This window comes from Camelina sativa, chromosome 10 (assembly GCF_000633955.1).
Source record: "Camelina sativa cultivar DH55 chromosome 10, Cs, whole genome shotgun sequence".
Taxonomy (NCBI): domain Eukaryota; kingdom Viridiplantae; phylum Streptophyta; class Magnoliopsida; order Brassicales; family Brassicaceae; genus Camelina; species Camelina sativa.
This window is the reverse complement of record NC_025694.1, coordinates 20,214,431-20,234,420: the sequence shown is the minus strand read 5'-3', so window position 1 is coordinate 20,234,420 and position 19,990 is coordinate 20,214,431. Positions and strand designations below refer to the sequence as shown.

Sequence of the window (19,990 nt, the reverse complement as noted above, 5' to 3'; positions counted from 1 at the left end):
CATTTCTGTACTGCTATGGTATAATACTATATCATAGCATACGAATTCTGTGCTATCATATGTGAGGTACCTACAATAACAGTGGCCTAACATAGCGTTTGTAAAAGAGCTATGAATTACATATTATAGCGTTTCTCTCATGCTAACAATGTACATATTTGTTGTAGTGACGATTGCTGGCCCTAGACTTCTTGCTGGATTCATCGATGCTCCCGATATAGGTCTAATAATAATAATAATAATCAAAACCCAAATTAATTAATATTTCCTATAGTATATGAAGTAATTGTTAAATAAAGAATCTGTTATTTAGTAATTTGGTTTTTACCCGGCAACAAAAACGTTCAAAATTATAGTCATCCCCACGGCAATCCCAGCTAGTTCTCCGGTCTGTCAAAAAAATTTAAGAACAGTTCAATAACGTAAAAACTTCCACTTATGAATATTCTTAAAATATATGCAGTAGCTAGTTGAAACAAAAAAAAAGGATGATATAGAAAACACTAACCGCACGACTATCGGTGGCAACGCCAGAAATAACAAACATGAGGAGGAATGAGATAATGATTTCTGCAACAAGTGCTTGTCCCGATGAATCACTCGGAGTTGTTCCAAAGAAAGCTTTGGGTGTCAATGTGAACATTAGTTTCAGTGTCAAACTCGCTAGTAACGATCCCGTAAGTTGTGCACCTATATACAATGGTACCTGCCCAAAACATAATTATACAATCGTATATACGTTATTCAGTTATCAAATATCAAATCATATATACATTAAGATTTTAGCGTGGGACGGAACGTTACGTTTTGAAACAATTTAGATCATACTGAAAAAAGGGGGTAGATAAGAGTATTTACCTGATACCAAGGAAACCGCCGGAAAACGGCAAAAGTGACGGTGACGGCCGGGTTAAAATGTGCACCGGAAATGTGACCGGTAGAGTAAATCATGACCATAACAATGAGACCCCAAGTCACACAAATACCCGGAAACGTAACTATCCCATCGTACAAAACATTCACTACCACCACTCCACATCCAGAGAATATTATGAAATACGTCCCAATTATCTCTGCTATCAACTGTAATCAATTTTTTAATAATAAGAAAAAAAAGCATAAACAAATATTTATTAGCATTGTTTAGATATGCATTAATACAAATAATAGAACATATAGTTATTGTTCTGTTACCTTTTGGGTAAGGCAAACAATGCCGGGAGAAGTACATATGACCGTCTCGATACCTCCATGGCAACCATTGCCGTCGCCTTTCTCAATCCTTGACATTTGTTCTTCTTCGATTTCTTGACAATGCGAAGTCATTTTTTTCTGGACGAATTTATATTTTGATAAGAGAAAAAGGTGGAGATTTTTCTTTCAGGAGAAAATTGAAAATATTTGTTTTTGTTGTTAGAGAAGATTAAAGAGTTTTTATACATGTGAAAACAGAAATTAGTTGAAATTAATGACTGGATGTGAGTTGGAACAGTACTAGAGCTGTAATTAGATGTATTATATGAAAATAGAGAAACAGGCTTTGAATGTTATGTTGAAATGGGTCAAAAAGAGTGGCAATGATTTGTAACAGTTAAAGGAGTCAAATAGGGACTTCGATGTTTGTTTTGTATGCGTTATTGTCTTTCTTCAATTACTATGTTGACCTATCTGCCCAAAAAAAGAAAATTTACTACGTTGACCTGTTAAAGAAAATTAGTAATTGCATTGGATAGCCTAATTTTGGCTGAACCGAACCAATCTTATCATCTTAGCTGTTTGGTTTTAAACCGAAACAACCAAACCCAACCGATTCACTCCGAAAAAAACTTCCATGTTCGGTTTTACTAGTTAATAATTTACTGTTCTTTAATCATATAAGTTATTTTTGTTTTTAGGCTTATTTCATTTACGTGTTATTTTTGAATAACTGAGTATATGTTAGATTAAACTAATGTTAAGTTAACAGAAGAATACAATTATTCAAAAGAAAAAGAGTAACCCAATAAGATAACACTGAGAGAATAAAGATTAGCTCTTAGAACTAGAAGCTTTGTGGCTTGGGGAAATGCTACGGAGGAAAGAAGCGCTCTTAGTGAGTTCTCGGAGTGGCTTATCGGTAAATCTGATAAGGTTATAAACAAAACCTCCGGACATGACTCCGAGGACAGGACCAACAATGTAAACCCATATGTGTTTATATACTCCCATCACTAATGCTGGTCCTAGACTTCGCGCTGGATTCATTGATGCTCCCGACACTGGTCTGTCATTTTTTAACATATGATATAAGATAAACCAAAATTTTAATCAGAAATAAAAACCAAATCCGAAAGCATATAAAATCATTCATGTTATACTATATGAAGTTTTATTATTAATAATATTATGTATAAAATGGAAATTTGGAAACCACGAATTTTATGAATTATGTTGGTTGTCTAAATATAGAGAATGAGTATTTTTACCCGGCCACAAAGACGTTCAACATTATAGTCATCCCAACTGCAATTCCAGCTAATTCTCCGACCTGTTTAAAGCATATTATAAACAATCCAACAAAATAAGAAATTTAGAATATGCACTAGCGAGTTCAAATGAAACAAGTGTTCTCAAAAGAAGTACTCAGACTACCCATTATGAATAAGGTCTCATTAACTTGCTAAATGATAAAATCACCTAAAATTTTTACAAGTCATAAGTTTTGTGAAATTTTGATTTATGTGTTAATACTTTTTTTTCGACTCCACAAGAAAAATTCTTTTTTTTTTAAAGGAATTTCATCGTTCTAGTAGTTTTGTACAAAATAAAATATTTCTTGCCTTATTAGTGTTTCCTTTTTTCGCCATAAGTATTATATATACCACGATCTTAAAAATATTTCAAAACAAAATATGACTAAAATTATAACCTAATGTAGTTACCTTGCCCCAAAATAATATACTGATCAGAGGTTATTAGAGAATATTAATATTGAATAGCAAGCAATTCCAACCGTTGATTTTTTTTTTAAATAATGTCTTAAATAAATTTTGTGTCCATTTTTTGGTTATAATGATTTACCAATATGAATATTTTACTTACGGCGCGATTATCAGTGGCTACGCCGGAGATAACAAACATGAGGAGGAATGAGATGATAATTTCTGCTGCGAGTGCTCGTGCAGGTGAATCAGCCGGAGTGGTTCCAAAGAAAGCTTCGGGTGTGACTTTGAACATTAGTCTTAGTGTCAAACTCGCTAGTAACGATCCCGCAAATTGTGCACCTATATACAATGGTACCTGCTCAGAACATCATACAATTTATTCATTAAAAAAGAACATCATACAATTAGATTCATTTTTTTTTTTTTTTGCACTTTATAAACTCATATTAATTAAACTACATCACACATTGTTCGAAAATATTGCAAAAAGTAACTACGAAATTGCTACGATCAAGCCATGCAATGTCTTTAGCATATGTCGATGATCCGATCTCTACATACAGATCTGCTACCATTTTGCTTTTAATTTTGGAATAGCTACAAGTTTGCGTTTATATTATATAAAAGAATGCAAATGTTTTTTCTTTTTCTTTTTTTTTGTCAATTCACTTTTTTATTTTTGATAACTCATTTTCTTCACATTCGGATAAACACCACGAAGTAATTCTTGTTTCTGAAAAAATCGTAGATCTTGTTCAATGTAGAGATAGAGAATTAGAGAGTGTAGTGACCTGATACCAAGGGAACCGCCGGAAAATGGCGAAAGTGACGGTAACGGCAGGGTTAAAATGTGCACCGGATATGTGACCGGTAGAGTAAATCATGACCATAACAATGAGACCCCAAGTTACACAGATTCCTGGAAACGTTACTGTTCCACCATACAACACATTCACTACCACCACTCCACAACCAGAGAATACTATAAAATACGTCCCAATCATCTCCGCTATCAACTGTAATCAATTTCAAAAGAAAAAAAACATAAACCAATTTGGCAAAAATACTTATTATCATTATAACTATGCGATAAAACAAATAAGTTTAGGTTTTCTTTTAACCTTTTGGGTAAGGCAGACAATGCTGGGAGAAGTACATATGACCGTCTCGATTCCTGCATGGCAATCTTTGCCTTTGCCTTTCTCAATCCTTGATATTTGTTCTTCTTCGATTTCATCACTATGGGAAGACATTTTTATGGATACTTTTCTGATGGAATAATTTTAGAGACAAAATTTTTTTGAAAGAAAAAAGTTGAGTAGAGAGATTATTATTTGAGATAAAAACGAAAATGAAAAATTTTTAGTGGTTAGAAAATTTGGAGAGTAATTTTATTTATTTATTTATGTGAAATATTATTTGAACCAATCACAAAAGGAATGAATTAAATCTAATGAGTTAAAATAATGAGAGCTGTGATTGGATGTAATAGATGAAAAGTAGGATCAGACTTAGCGTTATGTGGAGATGGGTGAAAGAGGCAAAAAGGCTAATTAAGGAGTTTAGCTTTGAGTTGCAGATTTATAGGAGAACTCCCCTATCTACGTAGACCTGTTAATAGAAATTTATTTAAACCACTTTTAAACATGAGTGCAAAATTATAGTAAACATGAGTGTCAGCAGGATGTTATAAATTTTAAAGAGTACGTATCCGAAACATAAAAACAAATCTATTATTTGGTATAATATATGTGACATTTTTCTTCGTTGACAATTATCATTCGATTCTATGTATAAAACAAAGTCAAGACTTCCACTTATTAATTCAATAATCCATCGAAATTCAAAGAGCTATAAAGAAGATAAAAACAGTGAGCCCTCTTTTCTTCCAACAAGGTTAATTTTGAGAAATCATGTTATGTGAATGAGTATCAAAATTGCAGTTTTTATGAGATTGTGGTGTCATCATATTTTTTTCATATAGATTAACTTTCGATACAAACAACACAAGACTTTTCTCTAAGTCAACTTTACGGCAAACCTTATCTATCTTCCTAGCAAAATAATGCGCGAGACAACTGTCAAAACGACATGGCTTTGTCATACTTGCCAAAACCAATTCAAGAATTCATATATATATATATATATATATATATATATATATATATATATATTTTTTTTTTTTCGTTTCAAGATTTTCTATTATAAGATACGATTGTAAAGTATCAGAGATTTCTCTATGAAAAATACGAATCGGAGTAAGGGTGAAATGCGTTTTTAAAACACTAAGCTGGAGGAAAAACAAAATATCCCCATAAACTACAGTCCAAAAAAGGGAAATTACATCCAAACAATGAAAACTTATACAGAAAAACTACATAACCTGAATGAAGCACAAATGGCATAGTCCCAAATAAATCCAAACAAGGAAACCACGGAGAAGGCGAGTTGAAGTAGAACGAATCGCGGAGTCTGACAGAGAATTTGACAAAGGAAAATGGACGCACTAGCTTAAGGAAGACGACCAAACCAACCTTCTAGCAAAACCGGAGGAAACCCAAACAAGTGGGTAAACTGAACCATCCACGCTTTGCAATAAGAGGAACCCGATTGAATACCGTAGGAGGGCAATCAGAGACAAACCACAAGCGTAATCCAAGACAGATTACCGTAGCAGAACAAGTCAACCAGGCTAACAACCAAATCAAAGAAGAGAGGCCACAAAAGAGCTGATACCGGATTGCACGAAAAGGCCAACCTGTAGATTAAGGACCTCTAATTCCAAAGATCTAGCCTAAACCAAACGATTAGACCGTCCTAAACAAAGAAAGACATAAGCGATCAAACAACATAAAACCAAAGCCAAGTCACTCAACACAACCAAAAGAGGAGGAACCCAAAAACAATGAGGCCGTTGTCGCAAAACCAAAGAGAACTTCAATGCGAAATCAGGGATACAAGAAGCTGACTAAATAGAAGCCTCAGACGAGACAACACCACCACAAAGCCAGAAAAATCCAAGAAAAAGCTCTTCAGATTCATCTCGAAAGCAACCGGAACATGCGACAAGTCACCACCGACTCACAATCAAACAAGAACAGAGCCGATGAACTAGAATGTCGAGACAATAGAACCAGATCGGGAACCTGAAACCTCCACGACCATATCGGAAAGACGAGAAGGAGCCACCGGGGGGTAGATCCACTTTCGAACATCAACAATCGGCCACCAATCCTCCAAGATAGTCACCACGCCGGAAAGTACTACCACCACCGATAGGAATGGACAAAGGGTGGAGACGACGAAGCTGAGGTTTGACAAGCTAGAAAGAAAAACAAGGACAAACGACAACTAGAAGAAACTGGAACCGACGATGGTGCCGTGGAAACCCAACATCGTCGACCATCGGAGAGCAAATGTTGATTGACGGCTAGGGCGAACGCTTCTTCGAGAGATAAGAATTCATATCTATATAGAGAAATTGGCATAAATAAGGTCCAAAAAAATTATAATTCATTAACTAACTACTCTAACCAATGAAAGGTAATATACTCTATATTATCTATATTATATACTATTTTAACCTTCCCATAACCATTACCCTTACCACCTTGCCACCATCACCTTTACCTCCTACCACCACCACCACCTCTTTATCACCATCACCACTAGGGTTCTCAATGTATTAACTTCTAGGGTTTAGATTTCCTTCAGCATCCATCACCGGCCGCCACCACCTCCGGTCACCAGTCACCGCCACCTCCGACCTCCGGCCACCGCCACCTCTGGTGACCTTCTCCGGCCACCATCTCTGACGACATTCTCCGGCGACCTTCTCCGACGACCAACTTTGGTGACCAATTCCAGCGAACGTCTCCGGTTACTTTTTCCGGCCACCATCTCCGGCGACCAATTCTGGCGACTTTTTCCGGCAACCATCTCCGGCGACCAACTCCAGCGACCATCGCCGGCGACCAACTCTGACGACTATCTCCGTCGGCCATCCCCACAGGCCACCTCCGCCGGATACCTCCGCCGGCCACCTCCGCTGGCTACTTTCGCTGGCCGGCCACCATCACCACCATCAACCAATACTACATTGGTAATTTACTCTGTCCCTAATTCTAAATTCTTAATTTTTTCAAATAGTTGGTTATTTTCTTCTATAGTTTTTGTGTTCAGTGAACTAATTTACCCATTTATATATATATATATATATATATATATATCTTTTTTACCAAAAAAAGAAATTCATATCTTGATTACTTAATCATTGGTACCTAAAACGCTACAGACAAATATTGTTAGGAAAATTATATATGTAATTTACAAATAGTTTATGCATGAAGTGATCTGGCGTATGTATAGAAATATCACATGTCCATTATTATTATTTTTTTTTTATTTTTTTTTTAATAGTGTCCCTTATCATGGAGACATACAAACAAATTAAAATTTTTACCAAGTAGTTAACAAGAGAACTTTCGAAGGAATATCCACAAAACTAATTAATTAAGTTTTGACGTATAAGTAGACTCCATCGAAAATTTTAGTATATTGAATTGTTGAAGTTTTGTTTGTAATGATCTACTTTAAAGATCTGTGGATTAATTATCCAATAACTTCTTTTGTCTTATTCACTTAATATAAGTTATACAACTACATAACTAATGCAAGTACACAATTACAAGTACAGCGCTAAATTTGGATTCAATGTGGGTTACTTAACATAATTTGTAATATGTTTTTTTTGTTTTTGTTTTGCGCAACTTATAGTAGAAATTATTCATAAATCATAATATATCGAGCGCGTATCCCTAACGATTTGACCTTGGGATGATCATCGAGATCTTAAGTATGTCTTCCAATGAGTTAACCAAAGTTGTTGTTTATTGCTTTTTTGGCTTATTGATACTTTAGAGTTTAGGTAATCTTGGCTAATAATCAAAAGTTTCTATTCTTGTATCAAATATTTATATATAACGAAATAAGTTAAGTGTTGAAGTTAAGAGAAAAATAAGTAGTGTTGAGTTTTATCCAATATTTTATCTACTCTAGCTAACATACTTCAATTAATAAACGAGAACTGAGTCAAAATACTGAAAACATAAAAAATTTCCTCAAAGTGAAACCCAATTCAGAAAGATCCAATATTTTGCAGCATCACATTACGCATATCGGCATATGGCTAGGGAATAACAAAAATATACAAATTAAGTAGAAAGATACAAATTAACATAGGGGTATATATAAAGATTCCATCCTCGTGTGGACCGACTGTATGACATATCATCAGTGACTTCAATGTGGTGGCTCTCACTCTTACATAATAAAAAGAATCCATAACTTAGCTTCTTGATTTGCAGACAACTTAACGTTAATTAGAATAATTCTTTTTTGAAACCCAATTCAGATGTGATGAATCGTCGGCAAATTATTTTGCTATTTCCTTCACTAGCTAGTTCGAGTTCCTATATCGTTGGGATGATGAGAGGATTGCGTCAATAGCTTCTTTAACTTGAGAAATGTCCGGAGCTTTTCTTCCTTGTGTCAGCCAAAACTCATTGGCTGCAAGTACCTATCAAAATATTAAAGTAATGTTATTTGATAAACCCTAATAATATATAACATTGCTTCTGGTAGTATAAATGATAGAAGGTTTGTTAAGATGAATCTATACCTTAACTTGTAGTTGGAGAAACTTGACATAGCCAATTGCTTTCTCAAGCATAGTCACCAAATCAACCTACAAAAAAACCACCATAAAGATCAAAATCATTAGTACATGAGATCTTTACTACTCTAGGTTTGAAATTATGATGTTACTTTTATACGTATTATACCTTGGTACCATTAGGTACAAGTTCTTACAATACTTTGAGGCGTTCGCTTATCCTTTCTCGTCGATTCTAGACAGGAAACATATATTCGTATTGGTGAATCGACAAAAACACTTATTTATAATTTTAAATTTCTAAACTAATTTTAAAATTTAAAAGAGCCTTATTGTCAATAAATATTGATCAGGAACCAAAAAAAAAACCTTGGCTGCTAGGCTTTGTGGATCTTTCGGTGGAGTTGTTGCCATAGTCTTGGCCTTCTGTGAAGCTTGAGTATTCTCTCCCTATAGATCATTAGACGTAACCATTTAACATCGTCAAGTGATCTTAACCATATATGAGAAAGATTAATCATAAATCTTAATTTGGAGTTAGTAATTATTACTGTAGAAGGACGTTTATTTCCAGGCGGTTTAGGGGATGCCGACTCGACCATCGAATCAGTGTTTACAAGGGTTGAATCACAATATAACCAGTCTCCATTGCTATGGTCTGTAGCCGGTTTACGCGCAGAATTTGAAATCAATCCGAAGCTGCTCATTGTTTCAAAGCAATTTGAACCTTTTATGACTTTAGGGCTAATGCGTTCTATTTGTTGACTCCAACCTGTGTAGCTGTAGCTCATGTTCCCGTCCAAGACCGAGAAGGCGCTATCGTGGGAGGGAGAAAGCTTCGGTGATGGTCAAAGCTAAAGAATGACGAAGTGTTGAAATCCATCAAAGAATTATGATCCTCAATGGTTTCATCGGAAGGATAAAAAAGCAAACCCTTGATTACGTTGATGATCGGAATTTATGGTGCTATTGCTTGAAGCTGAAGCTTCTCCGTCTAATCCCCAAGTCTCCGGTGAAGAGAGATCTTCTGAAGAATTTGGGTTAGAGATGTAAATAGGCTCATTGTCATGGTTGTTAATGAGTGACATTGTGTTAAATATAGGGTGTTCTAGTGAGATGTTCTAGTAAGTTAGGTGTTAAATGTTTTATGTCTAAGGTTTTGCTCTCGAAGGTAATGATTGGTAAGGAAAGAGAGAAAACATTTGTGAAGTTAGTTACCATAAAGGTTTATATAACCAGTTCTTTGATTACTCTTTCTAATATTTTAAGAGAAAATGATGACATTTTGATATATTTAGAAAAAAATTCTTATTTCTATTAGAGTTAAAACAATTCAGAAAAGAAGCTGGCGTGAGATTCCCAATCCTTACACCGAACACATGTGAAACAATCTCACCGGAACCCCATAATTCTGACAAGACAACCAGCTGCTTTGATCCACCCAACTAGCTAGAGGAAACTTTCTCATACTCTGCACCTACTAACAGTAATCATACAAACGTACTTCAGCTCCACAAGCATTTTACATTTATAGACTCCGATTACTCCTCCAACTGGCCACTTCATGATCCACCCAAACAAGCCACCTAAACATGTATCCCAAACACCATCTCATCTAGTTACTGAGTCGCACAACCAACCACCCATAGCGACCGAGTAACAAGAGAGGTGGGCTGGAATACTTCATTCCGTCCAGCCACGGAAACACTTCTCCGATGAATCCATCGATTCACCGTCTTAACTCTAACTTGGTTCTACAACCACCATGATCTTTCTTCATAATCTTATAGAGGTTTCAGCTCAAACCGAGCTTGTTGGTTCAACCAATAACACAACTTAACACAATTCAATCCATACAAAAGCTTATATAAACACTCTAATTATTCACAAACTAACCGTTCAAATCAAAGTTCCACCGTTGGATATGGAGCCCGTACTATCACGAGTCTCTCCACCAAATTTCTTCTCGATCAGAAATGTTTTGAAACCCCAAAGCCGCCTAGAAAGAGCCATCTCGGAACATTTTCTAGGGTTCATACTTAGCCAGATTTCACAGTTTCAGCGAAGTACTTGTCCAGGAAGCAACGAACATTACTCCTCGAGATCAACACCGAATGAAGCTATTTCAGATGCTATGGACTCTTGGCTTGATGGAGAACACGCCAGTATAATCATATTTTCGAACCAATATAAGATCCGGGGCTGGGGAGCCTCTAAATTCGGCTCCTCCACACTGCCTCTATCTCCAACCTTCTTTCACTTTCTTTGTCCTCTTCAGCTCTGTTCACTTTGATCTGTTCTCCCATAACTAGAGAAGCTTTCCACAGCCATAACATGATTATCTAGACCCACAAGAGGCTTCCCCACCTCCGCCGCGTCTCTCTCTCTCATCTCCGTCATGACTCCAAAGTTATCCTCTCCTTCACGTCCTCGTTTATGTTGCTTTAAGATCTGTGAATCGAGTCTTGGGATAAATCGGAGACATCGATTTACAACAAAACAGAAAGAGTATTAAATTCATTGAATTTTTACATATAAAGTTGAAACTTATTTTATAACAAAATATTATTCCTCAAACTATATCTAATGAAAATTTTTTGGGTTCACCCCTAGGGGGTGAACCACTCTCATTCATCCACTCTCATTCACCCCTTCTTTATTAACCAATCAAAATACAATAAACTTTCATGTCATATCATATTTATAAAATAAATCAAAACTAAAATAAAAAGACAAAACAAGTTAAAGAAACCAATTCTGTAGATTTTTTATTAAGGAAATTATGTTGGTTTAGGTTTATAAAATAATGATTAGAGTTTGGATTTTACAATCAAACGAAATCGTATGTCGGTTCGGGTTTACAAAAAAGTGGTTAGGGTTTAGTTTTTACAATTAAACACAATTATGTGTCGGTTTGGGTTTACAAAAGAGTGGTTAGAATTTAGGGTTTAGATTTTACAATTAAATGAAATTATATGTCGGTTTGGGTTTACAAAAGAATGGTTAAAGTTTAGAGTTTAGATTTTACAATTAAACAAAATTATATGTCGGTTTGGGTTTACAAAAAGAGTGGTGACATTAAAACCTACAAATTTATAGATGTCATTAGTTTAAATTGTTAGTGTCGCTGACTACAATGCCACATGGATAGGTAAAATGACTAATTTTTACACAAACGAGTCTAACCAACTAAAACAACGTCGTTTCATTAACGGTAATTGAATTGCACTACCATTCAATAAGCTTTGAGTTCAAACCAAAGTCTACAAACTTTTAAGTATGACTCACAAAAACTAATGTTAGAGCGAGTTTGGATGCATCTTAATACAATTAGGTTTTGATTTGTTCTCCTCCTCTTGGATGCATCTTAATAAAATTAGGTTTTGATTTGTTCTCCTCCTCTTGGATGCTCTTACGTTCTTTTCATTACCGCTTCATCTAGACAACTATATCCATTATCCATAATTAAGCATAGTTTGTACTTTCTATAACCTTTTCACATTGGGTGTTATCCTAACTGAATCTTCCATCTCTCAATTTTCCCCAGTGCATCATTTAGTGTTATAGGTATCGATATATATTCTTTGATAGGTTAGACCCATGCATCGCTAAAAATTAGATTCAAACTAACCATATAAAAACTTTGGAATAAAATTCACCACAAAATCTATAAACATTTGTAGGTTTAGTTAGGCCCAACTCTTACCATCATACAATATTCAATGTTTTATTGATATTCCGAACCACATAATCACACAACTAGGCCGAGTGGCCGAAACACAACAGTTTATAATTTTGGCTCAAATTATAGAGCCAAAAATATTTCCTTTGACCACATTGCGTACTTGACACTTTCACAGAGTTTGTTCTTTTGTTGCACCTTCTGGGATTTAATAATTCCCTGCCTTAATCACAGGAATATTGTGTTAATTATATTATATATGTTTGATGTTATAACAAGAAGCTGGAATAGCTCAGTTGGTTAGAGCGTGTGGCTGTTAACCACAAGGTCGGAGGTTCGACCCCTCCTTCTAGCGTTTTATATTTGCTCTTCCAATGATATTGGGCCTTAGGGAGCCCATACTCTGATTCATGTTATACACAGCATATTATAGGCCCGCGAGGGACCCAAAATGTGTATCAAAATTGCATTTGTTCCTCTTATTTTTTTTTTTAATTTTTTTTTTTTATTATTTTTTTTTTTTTGTAATATGTGACACCATTTTACTAGTCAAATGAATATTTAGATAATTCTGCATTTTTATAATTTAGTGATATATATTGTTCGAATGACAACGTTTGGTCCGTTCTGTAACGGAACAATGGATTTTTTTTAAAAAAAAAATTCGTTGGGCACAGAAACATAATATTTAAGTGATAAAGTTTTCTGTTTAAAACCAAAATATGATTCAATGCCAGTATTGAAACAACAATGCTACGTCTAATCATCGTTAGAAATAATTAAAATGTGGGGAAATTATGTTTAGGTTGGTTAAGTAGTAGTTATCATAAATTAAATGTGAACAGATTTGAAGGTCACTAACTTGTGGCTCTTAGCATCACAATCAAAGCATAGTCACCAACTCACGATAACATACATTAATTAGATTGTAGTAACATAAGTATAGGTGATCATCATAAGCCTTTAAATCGAAAAAGACGAAACAATAGTCTACTTCTATATTATTTTTTATTTCGAGTATATAGTGTTTATTATTTTATTTTATCAAACGTACTAATGAATCCATTTTGGCATAACTTGGTACATTTTTTGTTTCCTTTGATATATATTGGCGTTTGTATTCGCAAAAATAAATGTAGCTTTTTGTTTTCTTTCATGTTGTTTTTGGCATCCTTTTCTTTTTGTTTCTATATTATAAGGTTTCCCCTTTAGATTCAGTAAGTTTTGACTTTTCTAGCTATCATCGAAAAAATACAATTTGGATGATAGCTAGAAAAATTACCCTTTTATCATATATAAAATATATGTAATCCATGCACATGCAAGATAATTCAAAGTCATGTACGTTAAAAATCTTAAGTGGTGATTATAAGAATTACATTGGCGCTGTGATCTGTTCAAATCATTTTACCATGTGAACGAACATTAATGTTGTTACCTGGCCAAAAAGCATTTGATATTGTTTATATAGCTAGTGCCATGATTATATGTACTGAAAATTTGATTTCTAAAAATCCATTTGGTCGAGGAGTATGCTTTAGCCGAATCTTGATTGAAAAATAATAGTTAGACAATTAATGCACCATGTGATGTTGGTCTCCTCTCATGTTCTGTTAATCGAATAATATAACTACCCTAATGAATGAAAAAAAAATTTCATTGAAAAGTACACTTATCGACTAGTTGACCTCTGTATTAAACTTTCAATATCTATCTTAACATTTTTTAAGTACATTTTTGTGTCATTCTCTATTAATCTTTGTATTTAAACAAGTCCTAACTAAATTCTCTACAATCCTTGCAATCAAACATAATCATTTTCTTCTATGCTAATATTAATTTCCTAAAATATATCTACCTAATTTAAATCAATATGTTAGATTAAAATATAATTCTCCTTTCACTTTTATTTAATTTTATATTTAATTTTTTAATTACTATTTAAAAAATAAAGTTAATAGAATATTTAGTTTTTTTTTATCATATTAAGTGATTTGAATTTTTATAAACGGATATATATTTTATTTGATTTAATTTGAAGTACATTTTTGTGTCATCACTTTTTGTCTACTTCGGGTCGGGTTTTAAGTAAAATTATAACCGATTCAATTATTTGGATCCTATTTAATATAGTGAATATTTTGGGACGATTTGTTATTAATTACATACCTATAATATAGCAACCAATCAATGCTCATTGTAACTTAGGAAATATCTAATTTGCATCTTATAAACTTAGGAAATATCTAATTTGCAATGTCAAATTTTTAGGGCCGAGTTTGACAAAAATAATTAATAGAACAAATTCTGTAATCACATCCTCTTAATCACATCCCTAAAATATATCAACTAATTCAAATTAATAAACATCTTAGGAAAGATCTAATTTGCGTTTAATAAACATTTACATATTTGATAAGATTGTATTAGCTTTAAATGTACACTATCAATCCAATAATATCAATTGAGAATCAAAATATGAATATGTGAAGATGTGCTCATTATAAATTATATTAATCAAGTTAATATTAGTGCCATATTTTAATATTACTAACATAACATTATAATATGTGCTTCTCTCACATACTATTAATTAAGTAATGAACTCATGCATAATCAACTACATTTTATATCAAAAAAAATTATAGACCTGTGGTGTACCACGGGGTAAAACCTAGTTATGATTATAACAAATATACTATGAATTTATGATTACAAAAAAAAGATATAGTAGTTTATTTTGAATCATTTACATTTTCATTCATCACTACAAAAAAAATTTAATTTTATATCACTTATTTTATATATTTGTATCATTTTTAAATGATGTTAAAATAATTTGCATCACTCAAATAAATGATTTACATTTTGTTGATGTAAATAATTTGCATCGGTTGAAAAAATATTTACTTCAATTAGTGGAAGCGATGTTTATTTACATCACTTACAAAAAATGTTGTAAGTCTTACATCATTCTTATTAAATTGATATAAAATATTTGCATCAATTTTCAAAACTAATGTAAAAGATTTATATCATTTAGAAAAGTTGATGTTAAAATAAATATTCTGAAACCATTTCTTTCTATAGTAAATTTTTTAATTATTTATCTTTATATCATATTTGTTTTGTGCCCACTAAAAACGTATGAATAAGGGAAGATAATATATATAGAAGCAATTTGGAGTAGATTGTTTTGGTAGAGCCGATGTGGGATACATGCTACATTACAGGTTGGTTTTTTTTTTTGGTTGGCATCCATTTAGGTTTTAATTTTAATTAATTAAAGAATAGTATAATTATCTTTTTTTCTAATTCGCTTTTTGTTCTCCAATTAAATTTTTAAAATTTATTTATTACTAATTTGTTTATGTATTGAATTTTTTTAAAGATAAATATATATATATATATATATATATATCATTAATGAATAAAAAATTAGTATATATCGATAGTTATTAAAATTAATAACTTTACCCAAAATTTAAAATTTAAATCCAAGCAAAAAAGTTTTATTTTATAATTTTACTAACATTGTTTAAAATGAAATTAGAATCATTTTTAAGTGATGTTAATATAAATTAATAAATACGTCATTTATTAAGTGAGGTAAATTTATATATTTGTATCAAAATTTAGTAAGTGATGTAAATGATCTAGATTTGCATCAGTTATAATGAAATGATGTCATACAAATCAATAACAATATCGATTATTGTAACTGATGTCCAAATATAATTTTTATAACAATTATTAAAAAGTAATTTAAAATAATACTAATTAAGTGATACAATACGACTAGTTTTTTGCAGAAAGCGCTAAGCGGTATCTAGGCGGTGACCCAACGCCTAGCGTCTAGAACGCTTAGTCGGGGCCTAGACGGTTTTTAGGCGGTTTAGGCGTTTACAACATAAAACATTATATATATATATATAATTATATTAAAATATATGTTATAAAAATAAAAAATTTATAAATTATAAACAACAGTAAGAAAAATATATTTATTTAAGTTATATTAACAACATATAAATGTTTATAATTACGTATATAGATATAAAACATAATAATTTAATTATATGTAATTTAAAAATCAAAAATAAATATTAAATAAAATGTATGTAATTTTAAGCGGGTTAGGCGGTCATCTAGGCATCTGCTAAGCGCCTAGCGCCTAGACGGCACCTAGGCGGCCGCCTAGCGCCTAGACGGCACCTAGGCGGCCGCCTAGACCGCTTTCTTGAACACTCGTTTTTTGTAGTGCATCTGTTACAAGAGACATTGTTTTTCGCTAATCTAATAAGTTTATGTCTAGATCATATCTACTTTAATTAACGGGTGGATCACTTGTTACTTGTTATATATGTTAACTCATGTCATTTAAGTGTTGCACAAAAGAAAAAAAAGGACACACAAATAGGAACTCTTCCTTTACTCATACAAATTTTGTAGTTAGGTTTAAATGATATGGTCCCTTTGCCCTTTGGGGACATCATATGAAACAAAATTGAACTGATGACTTGCTGTCTGTATAAAATCTGTCACATGCTCCTCCGTGCACGGTGCTGCTGGTCTCGAATATTCCGATTTGCCGAGATGGTAGGAGATATAGTTCCAATTATCTTGTTACATTTTAATATTATTACCTTGATACCATACTATTTGTAATAATATTTTGTAGAAGTAAGGCGACGACTATTTAAAACTTTTTCATATAGTGTAGAAGTAATTACTGAGTTTGGCCTTCTTTACGTATAAACTAGACATAAATAATAGGGGAACTAGACGAAACAATTTGCTTTCACAATTTTATTAGTAAAAACAAAAAAGTATTTACTATTTGAATATATGGTAGTAAAAAAAATATTTAACTCTTTCACAATTTTATTCTATTTTATTATAAGATTTCGATCATTATTGAATATGGTAGTTTTAACTGATCTTCGGTTGTGTGTATATTTTTTAGGTTGTAGACAAAGTGAATAAAACATAATTTACCCCATGATCATTTCATTAACCTTCGATCTCCATAATAGAAATAAATATATAACCATAGTCCATATTAGTTGATATAATAAACAAAAATATAAGAAATTATAATAAACTCGATCTAAACTTGTTAAGCAAAGCGCTTAACCTTGGTCTGTTTCAAAGCAAAAAGGTAAAACCAAAAAAAAAAAAAGGTATTAGAGAAATGGCAAAAAAACACGCAACATAACAAAATATTAAAATAAAATTTTTAATCGTATGGAAAAGATAATTAACAAAGTACTCTTAACAAAGACCAACTGTGCTATATTTAAAAAAGGAAAGAGAAAAGGACATCTCAACACATAATAAAATTTTTTTTGAAATTATGAAGATGTACTGTTAGCACCAAACAGAAACATGTATATAAATGGACTTTGATATGTTTCTCCCTCTCTGTCTCACGTTCATGCATGCCTGCGTCGAATTATTACAATCTACAATCTAATAATTTCACATTTTAGAATATATATATATATATATATATTTTTTTTTTTTTCATTCACATATAATTTATAAATATATGTGTATACATTCTTATCTCTACCTTTAAAATATAAAAAAATTAGGTTAGCGTACTTTTGGAAGATAATCTAACATTCTTGAAAGGTTTCGCAATTTTGCTATTTAATCTTTTTTATATAATAAAGATAGTAAACTCTCCATACATAGTTTATACTTTATACTGTCAACAAAAAATCGACATAAAGATTTTTCGTAATATAATTAATTTTGGATCATTTCACCATTTGTGTGAATTATATCATTGTAAGGTGGTCGTGGTAATTTTTTGTTTGCTTCGTTCCTGCCTACGGATCTTGATTTAGAATTTCATTTAAAAAATATTCGTTGAGTGTCTAGAATTACTTTATCTCAATCACCGAAAACACTAAATGTTCTAAACACAAACTATTTTTAGGTTTGGCTTTTCAACTTAGCTAAGTCTTTTTAACAATGTGTATCTATATTAAAAAAAGGTAAAACAAGGAGAATTTATGTGAAGGAATTTATTTATTGAATGGCTGCGCAAGGCGACTCTAGGGTTCCTGGTCCGACTGAACAAGATGCAATGATGTTGGACGTGGGGGGAAGGGATCGTCCGCCTGAGGATCCTCCGGATGGATCTCGCTTGTGGGTGCAAAAAGTGATTGGGAGTAACGCGGGGGACATGTTTGTTCCGGAGGAGATCTTGGATGATGTGTTTGTGGAGGATAGGGTTCAGTTAGAGTTTCCTGATGGGGATGATGGGGAACCGGTAGTTACAATTGGACAGGAAGTGTTGGAAGTGATGCACGTCATATGGAAGAAATGTATGATTGTTAAGGTATTAGGGAGGCACGTCTCTATATCTTTTTTGAGTAGGAAGTTGCGGGAGTTGTGGAAACCTCTCGGAGCCATGCACGTGCTTGATTTACTGCAACAGTTCTTCATGATGTGGTTCGAGACCGAGGACGAATACATGGCGGCTTTAACTGGTGGACCATGGAAAGTATTTGGGAGTTATTTCTTGGTGCAAGCATGGTCACCGGAGTTCGATCCGGCGTGGGATGAGATTGTTACCACACCAGTGTGGATTAGGCTATCGAACATCCCGGTGAGCTTTTATCATAAGTCGATTCTAATAAGGATTGCACGAGGATTGAGCAAGCCAATTAGGGTGGATCTTACTACTTTTAACTTTGAGAGGGCTCGTTTTGCAAGGATATGTGTGGAAGTTAATCTGCAGAAGCCTCTCAAAGGGATGATCATGATTAATGGATCCAAATACTTTGTGTCCTATGAAGGCCTCTCAAATATTTGTTCGGGTTGTGGACTTTACGGACATATGGTTCATACTTGTCCGAAGTTGGTAATGGACAAAGTGTCGGCTCCGGTGGTGAATGGTCCGGCGGTGGTGAGTAGTACGGAGGCGGTAACTTCGTCAGATGATGGCTTTACGATGGTCAGAAAAGCAAATCGGCGGAATGAGACGGTGGGTCGGGCACCAACGGCTAGCATTAATGGAGGACAGAATATTCGGGAACCATTGTGGAATACTGACGTAGGAAACATTCCTTTATCAAACAGATTTGGTAGTTTACTTAGGGATTCACCAGCCGAGGATATCGTGTTGACATTAACTCCTTCGGTGGAGAATAAGGAAAACGAAGGTGTTTAGAATCAAGACGAGAAAGGAAAGCGTGGTCCTCAAGTTAATTTTAATTTAAAAGGCGTGGGTTTACAGGAGAATAAAGGCTCTGAAAAGTTTGAGGCCCATAGTCGTAGAATTGGGCCTAAGCAAAGTAGTGGGGTTAAAGGGCCACGACATAAAAAGAATTCAAACCCTCGGCCCACGAGGGGTCTGATCTTTGGTCCAGTACGGGAAGACATTGAGATGTCTGTGAATGGTAAACGTCTTCGGGTGGAGAAGGAGACTCTTGGTCGTGCTGATGGATTCAATAAGAACGGGGGTTGTTCCGGCAGATCGGAGGAGGGCCAGTTACCTGGGAATGTGGAGCCAGGGGGACGGTCATGTCCCGACTTGGGGTCGGATTTGAACACGATGGAAATAACAATGAGGAGTGAACCGTCGGTGGAGGAGACGGTGATTTGGGCTGCATAACGGCTTTCCCCAGTGGTTCTAGTTGTCATAAGGAAATTCAGTATGAATTATTTGTTATGGAATTGCCGGGGGGGGGGGGG

The 19,990-nt window shown here is 33.7% G+C and overlaps 3 protein-coding genes and 1 non-coding gene across 4 annotated transcripts in view; 1 reads left to right on the top strand and 3 right to left on the bottom strand.

Moving 5' to 3' along the window:
* Window positions 1–1,326, bottom strand: part of LOC104720540 (probable aquaporin NIP4-2) — a 4,737-nt gene extending 3,411 nt beyond the window's left edge. The window contains exons 1-4 of the mRNA XM_010438431.1: window positions 1,195–1,326; window positions 859–1,083; window positions 509–706; window positions 329–390 (exon numbers count right to left, since the gene is read on the bottom strand). Of these exons, the coding sequence (XP_010436733.1) occupies window positions 329–390; window positions 509–706; window positions 859–1,083; window positions 1,195–1,326 (617 nt within the window). The remainder of the gene's footprint in view (window positions 1–328; window positions 391–508; window positions 707–858; window positions 1,084–1,194) is intronic.
* LOC104719454 (putative aquaporin NIP4-1) lies at window positions 1,951–4,257 on the bottom strand. Its single transcript, XM_010437389.1, has 5 exons — window positions 4,046–4,257; window positions 3,716–3,940; window positions 3,082–3,279; window positions 2,466–2,527; window positions 1,951–2,263 (listed from the first exon to the last, which is right to left on the bottom strand). Exons 1-5 carry the CDS (start codon window positions 4,175–4,177, stop codon window positions 2,029–2,031), a joined length of 852 nt encoding a protein of 283 aa, XP_010435691.1. The 5' UTR covers window positions 4,178–4,257; the 3' UTR covers window positions 1,951–2,028.
* LOC104719453 (putative transcription factor bHLH086) lies at window positions 8,383–9,686 on the bottom strand. Its single transcript, XM_010437388.1, is given in 7 exon segments — window positions 8,383–8,502; window positions 8,605–8,670; window positions 8,768–8,833; window positions 8,968–9,048; window positions 9,150–9,418; window positions 9,421–9,526; window positions 9,528–9,686. Coding segments are annotated over 7 exon segments (867 nt in total).
* Window positions 12,562–12,635, top strand: TRNAN-GUU. Its single transcript has one exon. It is a non-coding gene; the product is annotated as a tRNA-Asn (tRNA).